This window comes from Lepisma saccharinum, chromosome 24, assembly GCF_977018435.1.
Source record: "Lepisma saccharinum chromosome 24, izLepSacc3.1, whole genome shotgun sequence".
NCBI classification, from domain to species: domain Eukaryota; kingdom Metazoa; phylum Arthropoda; class Insecta; order Zygentoma; family Lepismatidae; genus Lepisma; species Lepisma saccharinum.
In genome coordinates this window covers 43,438,178-43,458,360 of record NC_139252.1, presented here as the reverse complement: position 1 = coordinate 43,458,360, position 20,183 = coordinate 43,438,178, and the positions used below count along the sequence as shown (strand labels likewise).

Here is a 20,183-nt window from a genome sequence, read left to right as displayed (position 1 = left end):
TACCTGCCAGGATTGCCCCCAGGGACCCATTGATTTGAGGCTGGGTGAACCCCAGAGCCGCTTTATGCAGGCCCAAGGCTGGAAAAATTCTGACCTTAGATAACCCACCCTGGGGATCAAACCCGGGTCTCCCACATGGCAGTCGGATGTCATACCGAATAGACCACAGCAGCTTAAATTTATGACATTTTTTTTTCATGGAAGGGTCAAAATGTAATTACTAGGGCAGAATCAATACTACTATGAACTGATAATGATACTTGAAAATTGTAACAATTAAAAGTTGTTCAAAATATTGATTAATATTAGTCTGTGAGTATTCCATTTCAATTATAAGAATCAATTCACCAGAGTTTTGCCTTAAAATATGAAAGAATTACATCAGAATATAAAAATACAAGTAGAATATTCACAGTTTTTTTCACATAATATTGGTACAAAAGATTTGGAGAATCCCCTTCCCTGTGTCCAATAAACATTGGTTTCTCTCCCAAACTTACTGGGGGGGGAGGGAGGGAGGGAGGGAGAGAGAGAGAGAGAGAGAGAGAGAGAGAGAGAGAGAGAGATAGAGAGATAGAGAGATAGAGAGAGAGAGAGAGAGAGAGAGAGAGAGAGAGAGAGAGAGAGAACACAGAACACAACGATATCTAAAAAAAAACAACTCTTGTACCTAATACAAACCAGCATTGCATGAAACCTAAGAAACATGTAAGGAAACTACCCTCTACCAGGTGTTGCTCCAAGACCCACCACTCATATGTTATGATAAGTATGCACTTTTAAAAGAACTCAAAACGCCCACAAGATTCGTAGTCAATATGTATCAAAAAGACTCCCTCACCTAATGTTCCTGTAATTTTGGAGACAGCCCCTGCAGCTCCCCCTACTGTGTGTCCAAACAAGCTTCTCATTCCCAGCACCACTCCCTCCACAAATTCACCTGGGCCTTGAATAGCCCCCTGCAAATATAGAACTACAGTTATTGCATGGAAATTACAATAATTAATCCATTTCCTTAGTAAACACATAGCAAGCAATTTCCTTTTGACACACTTATGTCTAGGGCTCGGATAATTATGCATTTTACATATTGCATATGCAGGTGCATATTTGTATGAAAATAACTTGATGTGCATATTTTTGTACCCATAACCAACACCGAGCATATACTGTATTTATATTTCTTCTCCTCACTTCTCTTCTCTTTTCTTTATCTTTTCTCTTTCTTCTTTCCTTTTTCCTGAATTGTATGAAATGTGGCAGTTACGATGAACCAACCATTAGACAAAACTATGTTCCAGAACTGTATCAGGGAACTTTAAGTAAAATGAGGCAAAAAGTGGGCCAAAGTAAGGTTTGGGTATCACTTGACGAAACAACTGACTTAAATCAAAGATGTGTTGTAAATTTCGTGTTCGGTGTATTGAGAGTCGAAGAAGAAAAGTCAAAAATCTTATTTCTTGACAATTGAAGAACTTGAAAAGATGAACCATAATACAATAGCAGCTTTCTTTAATAATTCTCTACAGTTATTGTGGCCAGACAGTGCTAGTTGCTTGTACCGATGCTGCTCCATATATGTGTAAAGCAATGGCCGGTCTTAAAACATTGTATCCGAAACTTATTCATGTTACATGTCTTGCACATGCACTGCCTCGTGTGTCTGAATTAGTTCAAGCAAACTTTCATAACGTCAATGAACTAATTTCAAATGTGAAAAGGGTGTTTCTCAAAGCACCTCGCCGTGTACGAGTTTTCCAGGAAGTAGTGGTTGACGTGCGACTTCCACCATCTCCTTTGGTTACTAGATGGGGCATGTGGAATGAGGCTGCTGCATATTACGCTGACAATTTTGAAATGGTGAAACGGGTTGTTGATAGGCTTGATGCCCAGGAAGCAGTGTGCATTGGGGAGGCCCAGCGAATACTTTCCACAGAGGAAATTCGTGAGGATCTTGCCTACATCCGAGCTAATTTCTCTTGCCTGAAAGATTCCATTCCTTGATTAGAAAACAAAGGGTTAAAACTTCAAACAAGCATCAAAATTATAGAAGATGTTAAAGAGGCCTCGCCCAGGTTGAAGATCCTGTGTATGTACAGAAATTGGATGCAGTATTGGAAAAGAACAGTGGGTATGCAACAATGGTGAAAGTTTGCAAAATTCTGCATGCAAACGGACATGTGGATGATATGGAACTTGATGTGTCTGACTTTGTTGCCCTAAAATACAGCCCACTTGTATCTTGCGAAGTGGAACGTGTGTTTCTGAATATAAGACTATTCTTGCCGAAAACAGAAGGAGTTTCAAGTTCGAAAATTTGAATCATCATGTTATCAAATGCAATCATGATCTTGATCTGTAATGTATCGTGTTTCAATTAAAGCAGAACCATATTAATTGAAAAAAATCTGTCTGGTGAATGAGCATTCAGAATAATGCATATTCATTGCCTGGCATGTAATCTTCATAGTTTGTAATATACAAGCACTTATAAATTAAATGGGTTTTTAAAGTGCATATTTAAGCGCATATTTTACACTTTTTAGTGCATAACTATTCGAGCCCTACTTACGTCAATACTGATAAAGTACCAATACAAAAAAAAAAAATACCAATACAGTGGAACCTTCATTTTACATTTTTCAAGGAATCAAGCTAAAATAAACTTAAAATGTGTGAAAATGTAAAACTGGGGAACATAAAATCAGGGGTCCACTGTATTTGATTTTAAATGGAGAACGCTTCACAAAGAGCCCAACACTTTGTTAATCTTCATAATTAATGTAACTAGGTGACTTTTGCCTTGGAGAAGAGAAACACTAAATTTAGAAATTTACAAAAACTGAAGCATAAGAATTATACTTTTATATTCATTAAGAAAAGAAACAATTTTGCATTAAATTACAGACTAGAGAATTTTTGTGATGTCAATGCCAACATGTGCATCAGTATTAGCATCACTTCAGAAGAATCAAAATCAAACTATTACTGTATCTACATGGGCACCTTATGCATTGGGTTTTAACAAAAATGTAAAAAAAATGAGGGTGCATGGTTTACATGGATAAGATCCAGTGAAAATTGCAGAACAATTCTTATCTTCTACAGCAAATCAGATACAAATGAATCCTCCTTGTACTTTAAAATACTATCTAACATTACTTACTGAAAACAGTGGAATACATGTAGCATCAGTTGGTGGCGGTAAAATATCTGCCATGCCAAGTGCAAGACTGCTACTGCCATTGATTTAAAAAACTCCCAATTCTCAGGGTACTCAAGTAAATACAGTACATAAAGACAATCACATGCAAAACAGTAACAGAATCCATTCATATGACATCACCTGGATTGGCTCATAAAATAGATCTTCCACTCCCTGCGTGAAGCCGACCACCAGTCCGAAGGGGTTCCCTATGCAATCCAATCCCAGGACGAGAACATAGAGCTGCTTGAGGGCTTGTCCAACATAATGCATTTGTACTTGCTCCATCAACTGGCGCTGGTTAAGGAACATGTACTGCCGTTGGAAATAAGCTAATCTGAAATTAATAAAACCAAAGATAAATTTCAAAACATCAGTTTCATAATTCTCTCTGCAGAAAGATCAACAAGAGAGAGAGTAAGAAAGACAAGAGAAAGTAAGAAAGAGCGAAAATTTGAATGTGCAACATTCAATAATCAGCATGGTTATGACTCAGATAAAACTCAAGTATTATTTCAGGATTTCAAGGCAATTTTTTACACAAAATATTTAAGGTGAATATAATAACTGTTATAATAAAAAACAATTTATATTAATTTGACATGAGTACACATTTTACTGAGCATGTCACACCTTTCACTCCAAGATGTTCACTCCTTTTTTGTCCTCCAAGATCACCCACACTTAGATGACCTCTCAAAGTAATGCTATAGATCTTTAATGAAGCTAGAACGCGACATAAAAAAAGACTATCGAGTTCGCCACCTGCCTGGTGGCTTCATGCTTCATCAGGCATGTACTGTCTTGCTGCGGGCGATGTGGTTCCTTCTTCTTCCGCTTGTGCTTGTGGTGGTGCTAGTTGACGCAGTCCTTACACTTTCCGCCATTTCGGTGTGGGCGTAGTGCTTCCTTTTTTTGCTGCACATTGGGGTTTTGGCACTATAGGCATCAGTTCTTGCTCGCAGCAAGACAGTACACACCTGACGAAGCCACCAGATGGGTGACAAAATCGATCGCGAAGAAAATTTGCACGGAAAAACTGAAAAGTTAGCTTATCAGAGTAAATTACCTATCTCTGCGTAACCGCCAAACAGATATCTTTAGATACAACAAAAAAAAGACTTCAAAAATGCATCTTGAATTAAATATGGGTCTTTTTCTTGCATAATTCCTGGTGACAAAAATTCATAAAATTTGTATGTACTGCTTACATTGTAAGCAATTCTTCTAGTTTATGGTTGTTCCAAGCATTTTACCATGTTTCTTGATGTAATGTGTGAAGGGAACATTCCCCCAAAATGTTACATCAAAAAACATGTTTAAATGCCTGTAACAACAGTAAGCTAGAAGATGAATTCATACAAAGTTTTAAATCCACTTTATGCCTAGATAAGCTAATAGACATTGGACCTACAGTTTAAAGTGTGTTTATTTTACTTCACCTCTCTGCTACCTTTGGCTAATCGAAGATGAGGACGAGTGATGTTATAATGAAACTCATGAAGGGGCACTCGCAAAGAACGGCCATGCCCAGGCTGGGATTCGAAGCTGAGACCCATGACATCACAGCATATTGTGCTAACTACTCCACCACAGAAGTCGGCACTACTCAACTGATCTTCACCAGGAAAAATTAAGATAGGATGACTAAAAATTACAAGGATGGAGACAGGAAACAGATGTCTTAAATGCTGTATTGCTAAATAAATAAACAGTATTGTCTATACTGATGATCCAAGGAAATAGGATTAATCAACTTACTTGAAAACGACATCATTCATGTCCGTGAGAGTAACTCCAAGAGACCTCATCAACACGTTTATGAAAGCTGATGCTGGCTGGGTCGTCTTCGCTGCTTCGCTGTCTCCACTCAAGGAGAAGCTGATGTGGATCTGCAAAGGAGAAGAAACACATTACGTTCACTTTGTTACCTCTGCTTAAAGAAACCAAAGCAATGGAATCTTAGTCCGTAATGCATACTTAACTGACTTTATGCACTGTGCATGGCTAATACTTCTGATAAACATATACGATCGTATCTATTGATTTTCCTCATGCTTTTGCACACACACTGACATACGTTCTTGCATCAAAGGCAATTTCACAAAACTATCTTCCTTGCTAAAGAATCTTAAAAATCAAATAAAGACAAAATTACCTTCAGTGGAGAAAAGTGAAGCATGTCATAGAAATTCTTCTGCTCTTGTGAAGAGTGCAATGCAACTTGCAATTTCAAGTCTTCCTCCACCTTTTTCATATCTTCTAGGAATTTAGTTTTCTGGAATGAGAGGAAAAGAAAATTATACAACATATAAATATTTGCACATTTCACAAGTTTTTCTAAACTAGGGATACTGTTCAAGTAGTACTGTTCCAATATTTCTATAAATCGTCTGCAATTGATTCCACAATTCTGCCATTTTGTTTTTGTTTTTATGAGTATGTAGTTATTCATTTACCCTGAATTTATTAAATAAATTTCTCATACGCATGTTCCTTTAAGGGAAAACCTATAAGAATCAAATGTCAGGGCTTGCATCAGCAGTGTTAGTCTCAACACCAAGGCTGTTCTGGAATGTGATTAGAAATTAAATTTTATTAAATAAAATATAATAGCTCAGAAACTAATTACATTAGACTTGCAAAATGATGTTTTCATTTTTGGGAAATGAAAGACAAATCGTCCGAAAGGAAGCACAGTAGAAAGGTTCATTTGCATTTTTTAAAAATATTTTACTCTTCTTACCATTCTTTCGGCAAATCACAATGATGAGGATGAATGATGATTAAATAAAATTATCAGCATTGGTAAAAATGAGAATCGGTAAGAGTATTCGCATCTATATTGGCTTAACCCTAAACAAAACTGACCAAGGGGACGTTAAAAATATGTCCATACTGGGATTCGAACATGAAACCTTTGCACTGCTCAATGTGATGACAAGGTCAACGATGATAACCCAGACTTACAATGAACTTTTGAGAGTGAAAATATCGCAGCATAAGCAGAGAAGAGTTCTTTCTGTGCTCTTAGATACAGCAAGAGAACTCAAAGGTATTAAAAAAAGGAGGATGTCTATGGTAAAATCCTACTTACAACTTCAGACTCTGCATCGTCTTCGACTTCAAACATCTTCATCAGACCATTGAGAAATCCAATGTCGAGTTTCACATGGAACTCCTGGATCAGTATTTTGAAGTACTTGAACTGCCTGACGGGGCTGTGCTCCATTATCCTCTCAACAATACTCAACTCCACAAACGGTTTGGGTACTGAAAGGAAACACAGCTGTTTTAGTCATCGTAAACAAGTATAAACTAATGAAAGTACACTAGAATTTGTTTATCCAAATGATTTTTAGTGAATTTTAAAAATATAAACAGGGTCATATTATTATTAAAATGAGTATAGAAAGGATTCCACAAAATGTAACACTTTGCACATAATATATACAGTAACTTTACTAATAACACTACTCAATACAGTAGTGTGTCGTTAACTGTAAATTTGTAATATACAGTGCATATTTAACATGAAATATTCCTAATTATCTGAAATTCAGTTTATTCGAAATAGGTTCAGATGAAAAATAGGTTACAAGGTTAACATGACTTAAAAATGTGTTAATAGGTTAAACATAGAGCCCATAATTATGTTGATGGAATGGCCAGCTCTTTTCTGCAGCTACCTTTTTTATACCTTGTACTTATCTCTCATGTTCAAAGAAGGATGAAGGTCGTTACAAAATTAAGGCTATCAACCACAAAAGTACATTTTTAATATAGTTAGGACCCCTCATTTCCTACTGCATTATGTTAACCACTCCACTCTAAAGGCTGGCTGAACCTAACCTAATAGGCTTTGCACAGAATATGTGTCACAAATTTATTATGATCAGAATCCTTACACCTTAAGTTACTTCTTATCCTTACACCATAAATTATTTTTTGTGCCACACAAAGCCTGGACATAGAGTTACACAAATTAGGGGTGGTAAAAATGCTCAATCATGATGCAATCCAGATTATTTTATTTTTGCCTTAATGCTTTTTTCATATATATTTTTTTTCATTTCAACTTATCATAGATTTGGAGTAGTGTACAAGCCAGATGTGATTGAAAATAAAGACTTCCCACATAAATTGAAGAACTGCCATGTACCTTCAAACAAACAATAACTACTACAAATTGAAATGCACTGTTAGCTGCTCAATATCTTCTCTGAGATGTATTGCTGCTACCAGTATGAGAAATATAGCAATTGTGCAATATATTTTTACTACCCTGAAATACAGAAATATGTTTTCAATGAATATAGAAAAGTTTGAATTTCTTGATTTGGTGTTTTCCTTGTCCTGGAAATCATTGAACATGTCAATAGAGCTTCAACTAGGGAAAGAAGCAGGTTGCTGATTACTTGGTGTTGCCTGGGTATTTATTTATCCCAATCTTGTATTAGACAGGAAAATAATGAATTCTAACTACTATAGTGTAAAATGTAACTCATTTTAAATGTGATCATGAATGTCACCAATTAGCTTAGAGACTCCGAAAACTGTGGATTCAACACTAATCTAGGTCTTTGTGGCATTTTATTTTTCACCCCCTCAAACCCCCATGCTGATAGGTGATGAACTTTGAGTTGAACCGCATTGCGAGTGTCACGAAAACAATGGATTCCATTCGCAACACAGCCTGAATGTTAGACAACCTGAGAAGCACTATCGTTGTGCAGATTGCATAGAGTCATGGATGTCTGTTGGTGCAGAATTTAATATCGGTGATTCTCGATTATTTTTATGTCACCCCTTCCCACCCCACCCCTAAGGATTCCAGGGGTGTCTTACCCACACAGCATTTCTTTCCAGATTGCAAGTGATACGTGTACCAAGTTTGGTTGAAATTGCTCCAGGCGTTCGAGAGTTATGCCGGAACAAACAAACAAAAACAAATAAACACGCACGCACGCACGCACTCACTCACTCACTCACTCACTCACACACACACACACACTCACACTCACACACACACACACACACACACACACACACACACACACACACATTTTTATATATATGGATAGATTTTGAGTGAAAATTTTCAAGTGTAAATTTAAAATAAAAAAGAATTGTGTAAAGTGGTTACCACTGAGTGAAAGTCAGTATAAAAATGAATGGAAAAACAGAAAACTTGCTAATTCTAAGAGTGATAAAAGATTGTTACAGAAATTTTGATTCATATAAAGTTCAAGTGGATCTGGTAGTAATTATACGTAAGTGGGAATGAGTGATGAACGTCGCAACAACCTACAGCAGAATTGTACGAGGAAGGAGGGGGGCATTCTGTGTATGTTGCAGTTGTTTCAATGAGCATGCACAGATATAGATTTCCTCGATAAGAGTCTGCAAAAGCTTGTGTCCCAGTGTGACAAGTGCCTTAGCAATGGTTGTGGCTATATAGTGAAGCAGTTTAATCTGTACGGATTCTGACCATAATAATTTTGTGACAAATACGTCTGCAGTTGTGTCTGAAAAGCCTACTCCGTGATTTGTTCACACATCCTTGTAATGCACCAAAATTCCCTCAATATTCCCCTGAAATTCTTCACAAAGGTCCAAATTACTTTGGTTCTTACTTCTTACCCTTATATGACCCATGCTCCTCCACAGATGGAGAGTTCTGGATATACCCCTGAGCCAGTGTTTGGAAAGTTACTTTTTTAAGAAAGTACCAGAGTTAACTCCATTACAGTTACTGGTACTATTACAGTTACTGGTACTTGAAAGGAAGTTGTAAGTTACTTTTACAGTTATGTTGCTTTTCTTGTATGTACGCATTGCTTGCATTGTAGAATTATTTTCCTGTAGTTTACAGTTATTACAACGTCACAATGAAAAACTGTTTTCTTATGCTTGTAATAACCATAAACTACAGCTAAATAGTTATGTTGTGCTGGAAATTTTCTTGCAAATTAAATTACAATACAATAAAAATATGAAATGTGTTTTATTTATGGGATGTAACATAAGACTTCTCTGGGCGATTCCAAGAAAATACATCATCTTAGTATCCTGAGAAGACACAAAGTTGGAATTCGAGTTGCCAAATCTAACTCCTGCCCCATATTACCAATTTTCACGTTAACAATTTAAGTGTCGTAAAGTAACTGTTTACAATGTTACTTACATTTAAAAGTAGCAAGTTACAGTTTAGTACAGTTTAGGCTGAATTACAACACTTCCAAACACTGCTCTGAGCCTAATGAAACTTAACCTTCTGAGTAGCGTAATATATTTATTAGTTCTACTCAGATTCAGATAAGACAAAGGATTCTGTAAATTCCCCTTACTTACCAGTATCTGCGGCAACACTCTTAGGAGGAGGCACGGGAGCAAACACTGTAGGAAAAGCGCAGTTATACACCTGATTATCTATTTGCAGCCGGTTGACTTTTGCATGAATCTGTATCTGATGGGGAGAGGTCTTCACATGCATCCACAAGCCAGTCTGGAAGACGCGACGCAGCCTCCTCTTCTGGGGCTTCACTACCTCTTCTAACTCAAAATCTACCTAAAGGACAATGTAGAAGCAACCTATTTATTGCAAATTCGCTAAAGGTGGCGTGGCACAGTGATACACAATTGCAACTAAAGTGTACAGATAGCCCAAGTCAAAGTGTGTACTGAAAGCCATTCAGTGAATAAGCCTACTTTAAATGAAGCATGGCTTATCAAGCTAAACTCCAAATCAACCTATCAATGCGGGGTACAGCATTTGCGTCATTCCACGTCAGATCGACCAGGGCCTCCAGGTCATGGTTTTGTATTTCGACAAAATTTGGCATGATGGTTTAATCATGTCTGGAGGGTTTGTATTCCAAATATTAGGTTCCTTTGAAAAATAGTTCTAGAGTTATAGCCTGTGGAAGAAGGTGGTGCGCAACTAGAAATGTGACTCAATTCTGAGAAATGAGTCTCAGAACTAACTTCAGGACTCAGTAACTTTGGAACTATTGATTGCAGCCTAGTGATGCTTACACACCAAACAAACCTCTCACCAAGGAACGCACATATTGTATCAAAATACCCTGTTTGTTTACGTTAGCAAATAAAATAATCCAAAATATGCCTTAAAAAGCCTAACATGTCAAAAAATGCATATTTTGTGTGCCTGCTGTTACAGTTGTAATCCACCCAGGAAGGTGGCATTAATTTTTCTAGTAACCCTGATGTAGGCTCAGTATGAACACATTATGTTGCATCCATATTATATGTGGCTGAATATGCAAGAAATTGAAAAATCACCGGAAAATGGCAGATTTTTTTAAATGGTGTAACACAAAAGGGACAAGATATATTGAAGCCAAGTTACACACACTACATAATCAGACCTTCCTCTAATGTGTGTCAAAATTCCAACTTGTTATTGCAAGGCATTAGTGCACAGTAAAGGTAGACACTTGAATGCCATGCGCGTTTTCAGCGGGAAGTTTAAAATTGTGCAAGGTTTGAAATAAAGATTTACATCTCCGTAACTAGGAAGGCTAGAGTTACAAATTATAGCTCATTTCTTTCAGTACAGTCTAAGCTACATGCCTATTGTTGAAAAAAAAAAAATCACTCACCAAATAGAAAAAAAGTGGCCGCGGTGGCTCAGTCGGTAACGCGTCTGACTACCATGCTAAAGGTCCCGGGTTCGATCCCCGGCCGGTTCAAATCCGGGAACTTTTCTAACGGTGGAAGCGGCCCCGGCGCCTACCCAGCGTCGAATAACATGGGTACCTGGGGGAAACCCTGGGGGGTAAAGGCGGTCAGGGGCGTGATGCTGATCACATCACCCCCATTCACGACCGGATCAAGAAAGTGTGGGGCGTTACCCCCACACCCCCTATACGCCTTCATGGCGTGGTGCTATGCACAGGGGAATACTTTACCTTTTTTAAATAGAAAAAAAAAGAAAAAATTACAAAATCATCTTTTTCTCACAAAATTTTAATTTCGTCGGGTCCCCACGTAGGCAACGCCAGGACTTGAAGATTCAAAACAGTTTCTGCGTATTGCCCAATATGTTTTTCATTCTCGTACCAAGAATTGAGCTCCTAGTGATAATACTTTCTTAGAAAAATACTTTCTAATATAAAATCCGTGCTTTTTTAACGGGAAATTAAAAATTCCAAAATTTTTTTCTTGGAAAATATGAATCCTAGAGTTAAAAATGATATCACGTTTCCTTCAATACACACTAGACTGCATGCCTATGAATGGCATGGCAACTACAAGGCTTTTATTTATTCTTAGAAGCACTGCTTTAATATTCTTATATGCCAAAAAGAAGAAATACTTGTTCAACATGAAACATTAACTTGAAGCGTCCATGGTCAATGCATTGAGTTTTGTTGCTGTCATTAAGTGACATTCAAGATCAGAATCTGAAATTTTAGGTAGCTCCTAACGATTCTGAGTCAGTATACAAATTTTGCTGTACAGTTAAGTAATAGTGCAAAGTTAGGTTGACTTGTGGATACATTATTAAAATTCCTTTCAACAGCTACAATGAACAATGACATGAAGCACATCTGCTAAAGTGTTAATAATTACAGTAACTCTACAGACTTTCAATAGTACACATTCAATGTTAGGTTATTGAAAATAAAACTGCCTTAAATAGCAAGAGGTGCTCCACTCATTAACTCACCTCCATCCTATTTTCCAAGATGACTCGTGGCTTTGGGTGCTCCCCAACCCTCAGTTGCCTCTGGTACCTCTGATAAGCCTCTTCTATCATGATGCACTCCTTCAGGCTAAGGGGCTTAAACCTTTTGGCATCTGCTTTCTTCGCCTGCCAAATGACACCCGAGCTGGAAGAATGATGAAAAACTAATTAAATAATGGAGACGACAACTTTCCTCTTTTCTGGAAGCAGCCACTACAGGTTTCCCAACATTAGTTATGTGACAAAAGTAGGAAATTTATGAATTCTGATGTACTCATCAATAATTAACGGTGAGTATACTAACAAATTCTAACATACATGGTTATTCAAAAAGGATGATGCAAAATAAAGTTAAATTATTCATACTTGAAGTGACATACCATAAGTGTTATGGCATAAATTGACAGACCACTCCAAGTTTTCCATGTTTATTGCGAGAGTTTGATGTGCCATTAGCAACATGGCCAATGTCATGACAGAATCTAAGTTCTTTCCAGACATGTGAAAGCATTTCCTCAAATATGAAGATCACATTTGAGGAGTCTCTCATAGTCACATGTGTACTTTTGTATGATATACCGTCAGCTCAAAATTCGTTCCACTGTCTATCAGGGTGGCTACAAACAAGCAGAAATGAAATTCCCTGACTTTTCCAGGTTTTCCAGGACAAAATTTACACTTTTCCCTGACAATTACAAACTAAACTAAATCGATGTTTTTGCAAATGGAAATAATAAACTCATACAGATCCACGTATGGTTTTGTTAAGTACTAATATTATCTTCTATGAAATTGACTTAATTTCTCTATTCTCTATGATTTGAATTCAAACTGCAAAATAGTGAATTTGGAAAATTATTACAATTCACAAGCTAGGGAAGGATTACGGAATTTTGTCATACGCAGTAAGTTTAAAATAAAATACTTGATTATTTCTAAAGTTACGACTAAATGAGATAAGAGTGAAGAGTGACTGATTAAGAAATACAATTTGTAATTTATCAGTCTCTTTATACATTCTCGGTATTATATGTTGATATTTCCACTCAGGTTTGGAACCCTCGGCTTGCAAGAATGAGTGCGGACTCATTTTTCAATGCATAAAGCTACTTCTTTTCTCTGTAAAGCAAACAACTTAACTCTTTCATATAAGTGAAACAATTGAATCGAACAAAATAAAGTGTCATATTTCCTTACATTATCAATGGGATTTCTGCTTCAGTATATCCAAGTGAAGTACTGTGAAACTGACAACATGCAGTTATACCATTAACGCTGACGAAAAGGGTATGTAGGTATTAGAAATTTAACGCAAGGAATTTATAGAATTGCATTGTATAGGTACCTGATTTAGCTAACCACACATTAAAACAGGAAAACACTAATAATAAAAGCATCTGAAAGTTCATATACGAGGGGCATCCTGAAAAAAGCTCCAATGGTGCCTATACGCAGCACTAGTGGTCGGAGAGCGACACACACACAAGCAGACAGGAAGAAGTGGCATGTAGCTGTAATCTGGTTCAGTTGCAATGCAGCCGTTTTAGGACAGTTCTAGGTTAAACATTGCAGCTCTCATACAGTCTCCCACCGACTGCGATGTAGCCTACATTGCACACTTAGAATTTGGCACAGAGCCACCAGCAATCATGTGAGGTGTGAAGACCGGATGTTGTGAGTGATAGTATGGTCAGACGATGGTGCAGACAATTCACCGAAGGCCAATCAAATGTGCACAACCCCATACAGCTGAGTACACGCGGGCCCTTTGCATCACTTCAGGTGAGAGATCTTGGACCACTCCCTCTACAGCCCTGGCCTTGAATGTACCGACTTTCATCTCTTTGTTTAACTGAAGAGGTTTCTGGCAGGGTAAGGATTTGACAGCTACACTGCGGTAGAGATAGTTCCAGTCTATGCTGTCAGAAACATATATCATGGGCATACAAAATTTAGTGCCATGCTACGACAAATGCCAGAACAACGGTGGTGATTATGCCGAAAATTAGGTTAGGACTCACTGTTACTAATGCAATTAATTACAACTGATATTCTTGTTTTATTTATGCCTAATCGGTAGGGACCTTGATATTTTGGTACTTTTTTTCAAATTGTTGTATTTTCTTATTCTTTATTTTTACTATACGGTGTTATTTTTCCCAATATTCACATTTTCATTTTAGCGCACTTTCTGGCAAATATCTGAAATTACACCTTCATGGTTTATAAATTACTGTTTCAAATTGTAAGTCACATGGCTTACGCCTCTTCGTGAGAGTTTGATATCTTGAAAGTTATTTTGGGAAAGTTATTTTCCATACCCCTTTTTTAAAATTTTAATGTAAGGATTTTAGATAATGGAATTTTCCTCATATACAGGGTGATTGGTAATTCGACCTATTCCTGGAAAGGGGCAATACTAGAGCACATTTGCAACAAATTTAACCCTATGCACAGGGAGTCGGAAATCAATGGGTTTCGAGTTATTGCAGTTTGTACATTTTCGTGACATATTCCGACTTACGACCAGAAAACTACTAATTGTGAAAAAACTACTACACCCTGGACACTTAATCGACACGTTGCTAACAGCTGACGAATGAGTGACTACTGGGGAAAAAATTCATGCCCAAAATTCCCATACCCACATAAAGAAACAGTCATTGGTGCACACGTCATGAAGAAATTTGGAAATTATCGTTTAAATCGAAGAGGATTAATCAAAAAATTAGTAACACACTTAGCGTAAAAATTACGGAAAAACTTCATTTCATAAGCTCTCCAAAAAGTTGTCAACTGACACACGGGTTGGGGGAAAAATCTTAGGGCCCCACACTTTCTTGATCACGGCTGAAGGTGGGGGTGATGTGATCAGCACCACGCTCCAGGCTACCTTTATCCCTTAAAGTTTCCTCAAGGTACCAGCTTCTTATGATGCTGGGTGGGCGCCGGAGTAGTCCAGTGTTCTGAATTGTAAACGGTTGCATGCGCTGATGTTTTAGCTGCAAAACAAAACTTATCCGAAGTAGATTACTCGCATAGTGCCAGAGTTATAACAATTTTCTGAGCAATATGCAAATTACCTATTTTTAGTAAAAAACAGTTTCACATTTTGGCTTATTATTCAACTTGTATGGCACCAAAGAATGTGAAACATGTTTCACTCTCTTTGAAAACGTTCATTCTTTGAAGAGAATACTAAGGTTTACGCCTTCTCCCCAAAATAGCGGGAGAAGAGGGGGCAAACTCCAGATTTTTACGTTTTTGTTTCCATTGAAATTCGGGGCTCGCACCCCCCTTCCTCGGTCCGGCGATCTGAATTTTACACGGTTGCATGCTCTGATGTTCTATCTGAAAAACAAAACTTATCCGAAGTAGATTGCTCCCATAGTGCCCGAGTTATAACAATTTACCTCCAAAAATGCAAATTACATAGTTTACGTAAAAAAAAAAAAAATCACATTTTGGCTTATTATTCAACTTGTATAGCACCCAAAAACATGAAACATGTTACGTTCTCTTGAGAAATGTCCATTCTTTGCAGAGAATACTAAAGTTCGCGCCCTCTCCCCAAAATAGGGGGGAAGAAGGGGCAAACTCCTGATTTTTATGTTTTTTTTATTGAAATTCGGGGGTCCTGCCTCCAAGCCCCCCTTCCTCGGTTCGGCGTTCTGAATTTTACACGGTTGCATGCTCTGATGTTCTATCTGAAAAACAAAACTTATCCGAAGTAGATTGCTCCCATAGTGCCCAAGTTATAACAATTTACCTCCAAAAATGCAAATTACATAGTTTTCGTAAAAAAAAAAATAATCACATTTTGGCTTATTATTCAACTTGTATAGCACCCAAAAACATGAAACATGTTACGTTCTCTTGAGAAATGTCCATTCTTTGCAGAGAATACTAAAGTTCGCGCCCTCTCCCCAAAATAGGGGGGAAGAAGGGGCAAACTCCTGATTTTTATGTTTTTTCCATTGAAATTCGGGGGTCCTGCCTCCAAGCCCCCCTTTCCTCGGTTCGGCGTTCTGAATTTTACACGGTTGCATGCTATGATGTTTTAACTGAAAAACAAAACTTATCCGAAGTAGATTGCTCCCATAGTGCCAGAGTTATAACAATTTTCCTTCATAGAGTGTTCGAATTTAAAATTCCCGCCGAGAAGCCTATCTGCCTGCCTGCCTGCCCCCCCCCCTCTCTCTCTCTCTCTCTCTCTCTCTCTCTCTCTCTCTCTCTCCCTCCCTCCCTCCCTCTCCTGCCATCACTGGTTTCTGGCACCGTTGTTGTGTTGCGCATAAAAGGGTCCTAAAAGTTGAGGCCAAAACTTAAGAAACGAGATTTACTGTTCCCGTGCAGAGTTCCATAACGAACGAAAAAAAATAATCAAAGAATACGAAATTCACTGACATTTCCCTGACTTTTTTTGACACCTCCAATTCCCTGACTTTTCCCGGTTTTCCAGGTCTGTCGCCACCCTGGTCTATGGAAGTTCGTGAGCGGCCTACCTTCCAGGTCAAAAACAACCAGGGAATTTGAAATGCTTTGCCAAACATGAAATGAATCCCATGTGTTGCATTCTAACTGAATTTGGTCTAAAATTATCACCACACTGTCATGACAGCTTCTGGTCAAGAAAATACCATCATATAGAGTGCCTTTCTCCTGCTTTGATGTCACCATCTTGCACACACAACACCTCTGGCAAAAGTTACTACATACACAGGTAAGAATTTGAAGACTTTCTCCTCTAATTGGTTCCGTGATGGAAGCTGTTTTTACCACACTTGCTTACTTTTTTTTGCTAGGGATGGGAGAGATTAATCCATACTCTATTATTACACTGGGGAACAAAAAAAATATTTTATTTTGTGGCATAAAGTTTAATAACAGTTTCAGCACACAAAACAGCTGTGATTGCCAATTGTATGATTGGTTTAGTTGAATTGACTCCAGTTATAAAGATAAACACACCATGGAAAATGTAGGAAGTAAAATTACTCTACGCTTTTCTCGGTAATATCAAAATTTGATAATGGGCTGAAATTCCCATTAAGAAACTTATTTATTTATTTGTAAATTGTTGCTAGGCAACATATGAAGCATTGCTAGGCAATACATCGGACACTCAACAAAAATTAAGGAAGAATACCAAAACATAAAAATGGTTTTAGAAAAAAAATTGAATATGCTGAACATAAGTGGCTCGTGTGTGTGGATTTGAAGATGGTGAATTTTTTACTAAGACAGCAAAGTGGGTACACAAAATATCCCTGTTTCCTATGTTTGTGGGATAGTCGTGCTAGAGAAAAGCATTGGACGATAAAAGTTTGGCCCCCAAGGGAAACTATTAGTGGGAAAAGCTAATATCATTCATGAACCGCTGATAGATAGGGACAAAATCATCCTTCCGCCACTGAATATTAAACTTGGGTTGATAAAACAGTTTGTCAAGCCTTAGATACAAGTGGTGATTGTTTAAAATATATATGCCACACTTTTCCAGGACTAAGTATTGAAAAATTGAAGGCAGGAATCTTTGACGGACCACCACAAATTCGCACACTTATAAATGAAGCCAATTTTTCAACTTACATGTCTTACATCGAATTTGAGGGCTGGCTGAGCTTTGTGTCCATCATCAAAAACGTTTTGGGAATCACAGAGCAGAAAACTACCGCGATATAGTTGGAATTATGTTGAAAAATTTTGAGAAATTGGGAGCTAATATGAGTGTGAAGATGCATTTTCTACATAGCCACATTGACAGATTCCCTTAGAACCTTGGTGATTTTAGTGAAGAACAGGGAGAAAGGTTCCATCAGGATATAAGGATAATGGAAGAAAGGTACCAGGGACGGTGGGATCGCCACATGATGGCCGACTACTGTTGGAGCTTACAGAGGGATTGTCCTAAAAAGCAATACAGCAGGAAATCGAATAGAAACCGTTTCACATAGTTTCTTACTTCATTGTGTACATATTTTCTTAATTATTATGATCATAGGCCTATATAAATTTATTTTTATAATAATGATTGTAATCACAAAATGAAATATTAAATTGTCGTTGGAAGTTCATTTATATGTATGTCTTATGTTTCCGCCATTTTGGTTTAGTTGCATTTATTTCATAAATTAGAGCCAATTCAGGAAATATATTATTATATCATTATTTAGCAGCATGAAATCGCCCTAAATTAGCTATCAAACACTGTGCCGCAATTTCACTGTTCCCGAGTGTTATCGGCCAATATAGGCATATTGGTGTGTCTGTTTATTTTACAATTTAGAGCAATATTCTTCCATTTTGTTATCATTTTTATGGATGTAAAAATATAATCTCCATTCTGTACGTAAATGTCTAAATATGCATCTTCTTTTGCATTGCAAAAGCTTGGTTCACCTGGGAACATGCATTTATTAAGGAGCTCAATGAACTATTTGGAATTTCATACCAACCTATCTCTACTTTTTGCACATTCTTTTTGAACAACCTTGTCTGCAATTTACAAAAAAATAAATAAAAAATGCACAATTAGTTTCAAACATTCCAAACATAAATGCCAAAGGGAGCTTTCAGATCAAAGTGACAAGTGAAACAAGCCACTCCAGTCTGTAAAGATGCATTCGCTGCACATGCAGAACCAACCTGCAAGCATGGAAGGTTGCATTTATTTTTGAAGGTTTCTCTCCAAGCGACACATGTCACTTGTCATGTCAAATCAGTCTGAAAGCTCCCTTAGATATTCTATGCTGGTAGAGAAGCAGTTACTGTTACATTTAAGTCAGAGATTTGAGAATATTACAAGGAAACACACCCTAAAATGCATCATTCTTAGGTCTTCTGTGAAGGTAAAGTTCCCTCTTCATATAGCACCGTGCCATGAAGGTAAATTTAGGGATAGGGTCGTACACAACCTTGATCTCAGCTATTTTGGAGGTGATGTGATAAGCGCCATGTTCTGTCCACCTTTACCCCCAAGGGTTGCCCCCAGGTACTCAATTGATTTGAGGCTGGGTGAGCCCCAGAGAGGAGATAAGGCCGGAAAAATTCCGACCTTACATCACCCACACCGGGAATTGAACCCAGGTCTCCCATGTGCCAGTCAGATGCCCTACACTAGACCACCGTGGCTCTGCTCTTCTCTTACAGAACAAATTAAATTAAACTTTCAAAGATAGGAAACTGAGCAACAGAATCAGTTTAAATATCTGATTTCTGCTGATTCTGATACTAGACCCAATATGCCAATTTTAAGCAATCTTCATACATTGGAAATCAGTTTTTGTCAGATACTTCATGTGAGTGATATTGATGCAAAAAAACGCATCAAAAGATGTGAACAAGTGTACACTTATGTAAAGTTGTAACTTGTAACTTCACCAGTTTCAATGTCTTTGTGCAGGTGAAAGTAGTTGAAATAAGGAATAGGTGATATTTGTGCTGTATACATGACAAAGGTTCCTACTCATGTCAGTAAAACAAATGCCATGACTTTTCCAGGCAATTTTAAAATAAATTTCCATACCATTCTGTGGTGCCTTAACATCTTAGTAACCAAGTTTTAAGCACTAATCTGCACTTGCTATTCACGAGAATTAAGATAATTCGTCATTATTCAAAATATATAAACAACGACTATAAAAACATACTACATAAAATTAATTATTTTCCATCCTTAAGTCTGGGCACATAAAAAAAGAAAACTTGTTTTTTCCCATGCTTTTCCAGATCAGTGAGAAACCTAGTAACACTTACCTTGCAATTCCAAGATATACAAGTTCAGCTGGTACAGTGTTGTTGATCAACGAAAGACCGACTCCATGCAGTGTAACTGTTATATCCTGGTCAATTGTTTCGAAGTCTCCTGCCACCTGAGCATCTCTGGCCACAGCAGGGTCCCCCGTGAACAGCAGGACTCTCTGCATTCCATCCAGGAAAGAAATCCAGTAGCGTTTGTTGCCTTTCGCATCATAGAATTCTCCTACCTCATCCTGTACAAGTTTAAGATATATTAACTAAAAAAACTCTTTAATTAATGTTTAGATTTCATCAAGGAAAGCGTTACAGTTTTGTTAGCTTGCAGCTTCGATGGCTCAGAAAAAGTTCCCCATTGAAAACGGACAATTCAAAAATTAGTTATTTTAAAAATGTGAAAACTTTGTCCATAAAATATGCAAGTAACTCCAAAGTATGAGATACATTGAAAGTTTGCGAAGAGTGATTGCATGTGCTTGATTGGAAAATGGGCATAACAAACAGAAA

General features: G+C 37.5%; 1 protein-coding gene across 2 annotated transcripts in view; it reads right to left on the bottom strand.

The window, feature by feature from the left end:
• Vps13 (vacuolar protein sorting 13C) overlaps positions 1 to 20,183 on the bottom strand; it is a 168,880-nt gene that overhangs the window by 17,485 nt on the left and 131,212 nt on the right. For both annotated transcript variants that reach the window (XM_083110859.1, XM_083110860.1), the window contains 8 exons: positions 19,677 to 19,912; positions 11,901 to 12,063; positions 9,560 to 9,776; positions 6,303 to 6,478; positions 5,364 to 5,483; positions 4,967 to 5,097; positions 3,347 to 3,542; positions 842 to 959 (listed from right to left, as the gene is read on the bottom strand). In XM_083110859.1, the coding sequence (XP_082966985.1) occupies positions 842 to 959; positions 3,347 to 3,542; positions 4,967 to 5,097; positions 5,364 to 5,483; positions 6,303 to 6,478; positions 9,560 to 9,776; positions 11,901 to 12,063; positions 19,677 to 19,912 (1,357 nt within the window). The remainder of the gene's footprint in view (positions 1 to 841; positions 960 to 3,346; positions 3,543 to 4,966; positions 5,098 to 5,363; positions 5,484 to 6,302; positions 6,479 to 9,559; positions 9,777 to 11,900; positions 12,064 to 19,676; positions 19,913 to 20,183) is intronic.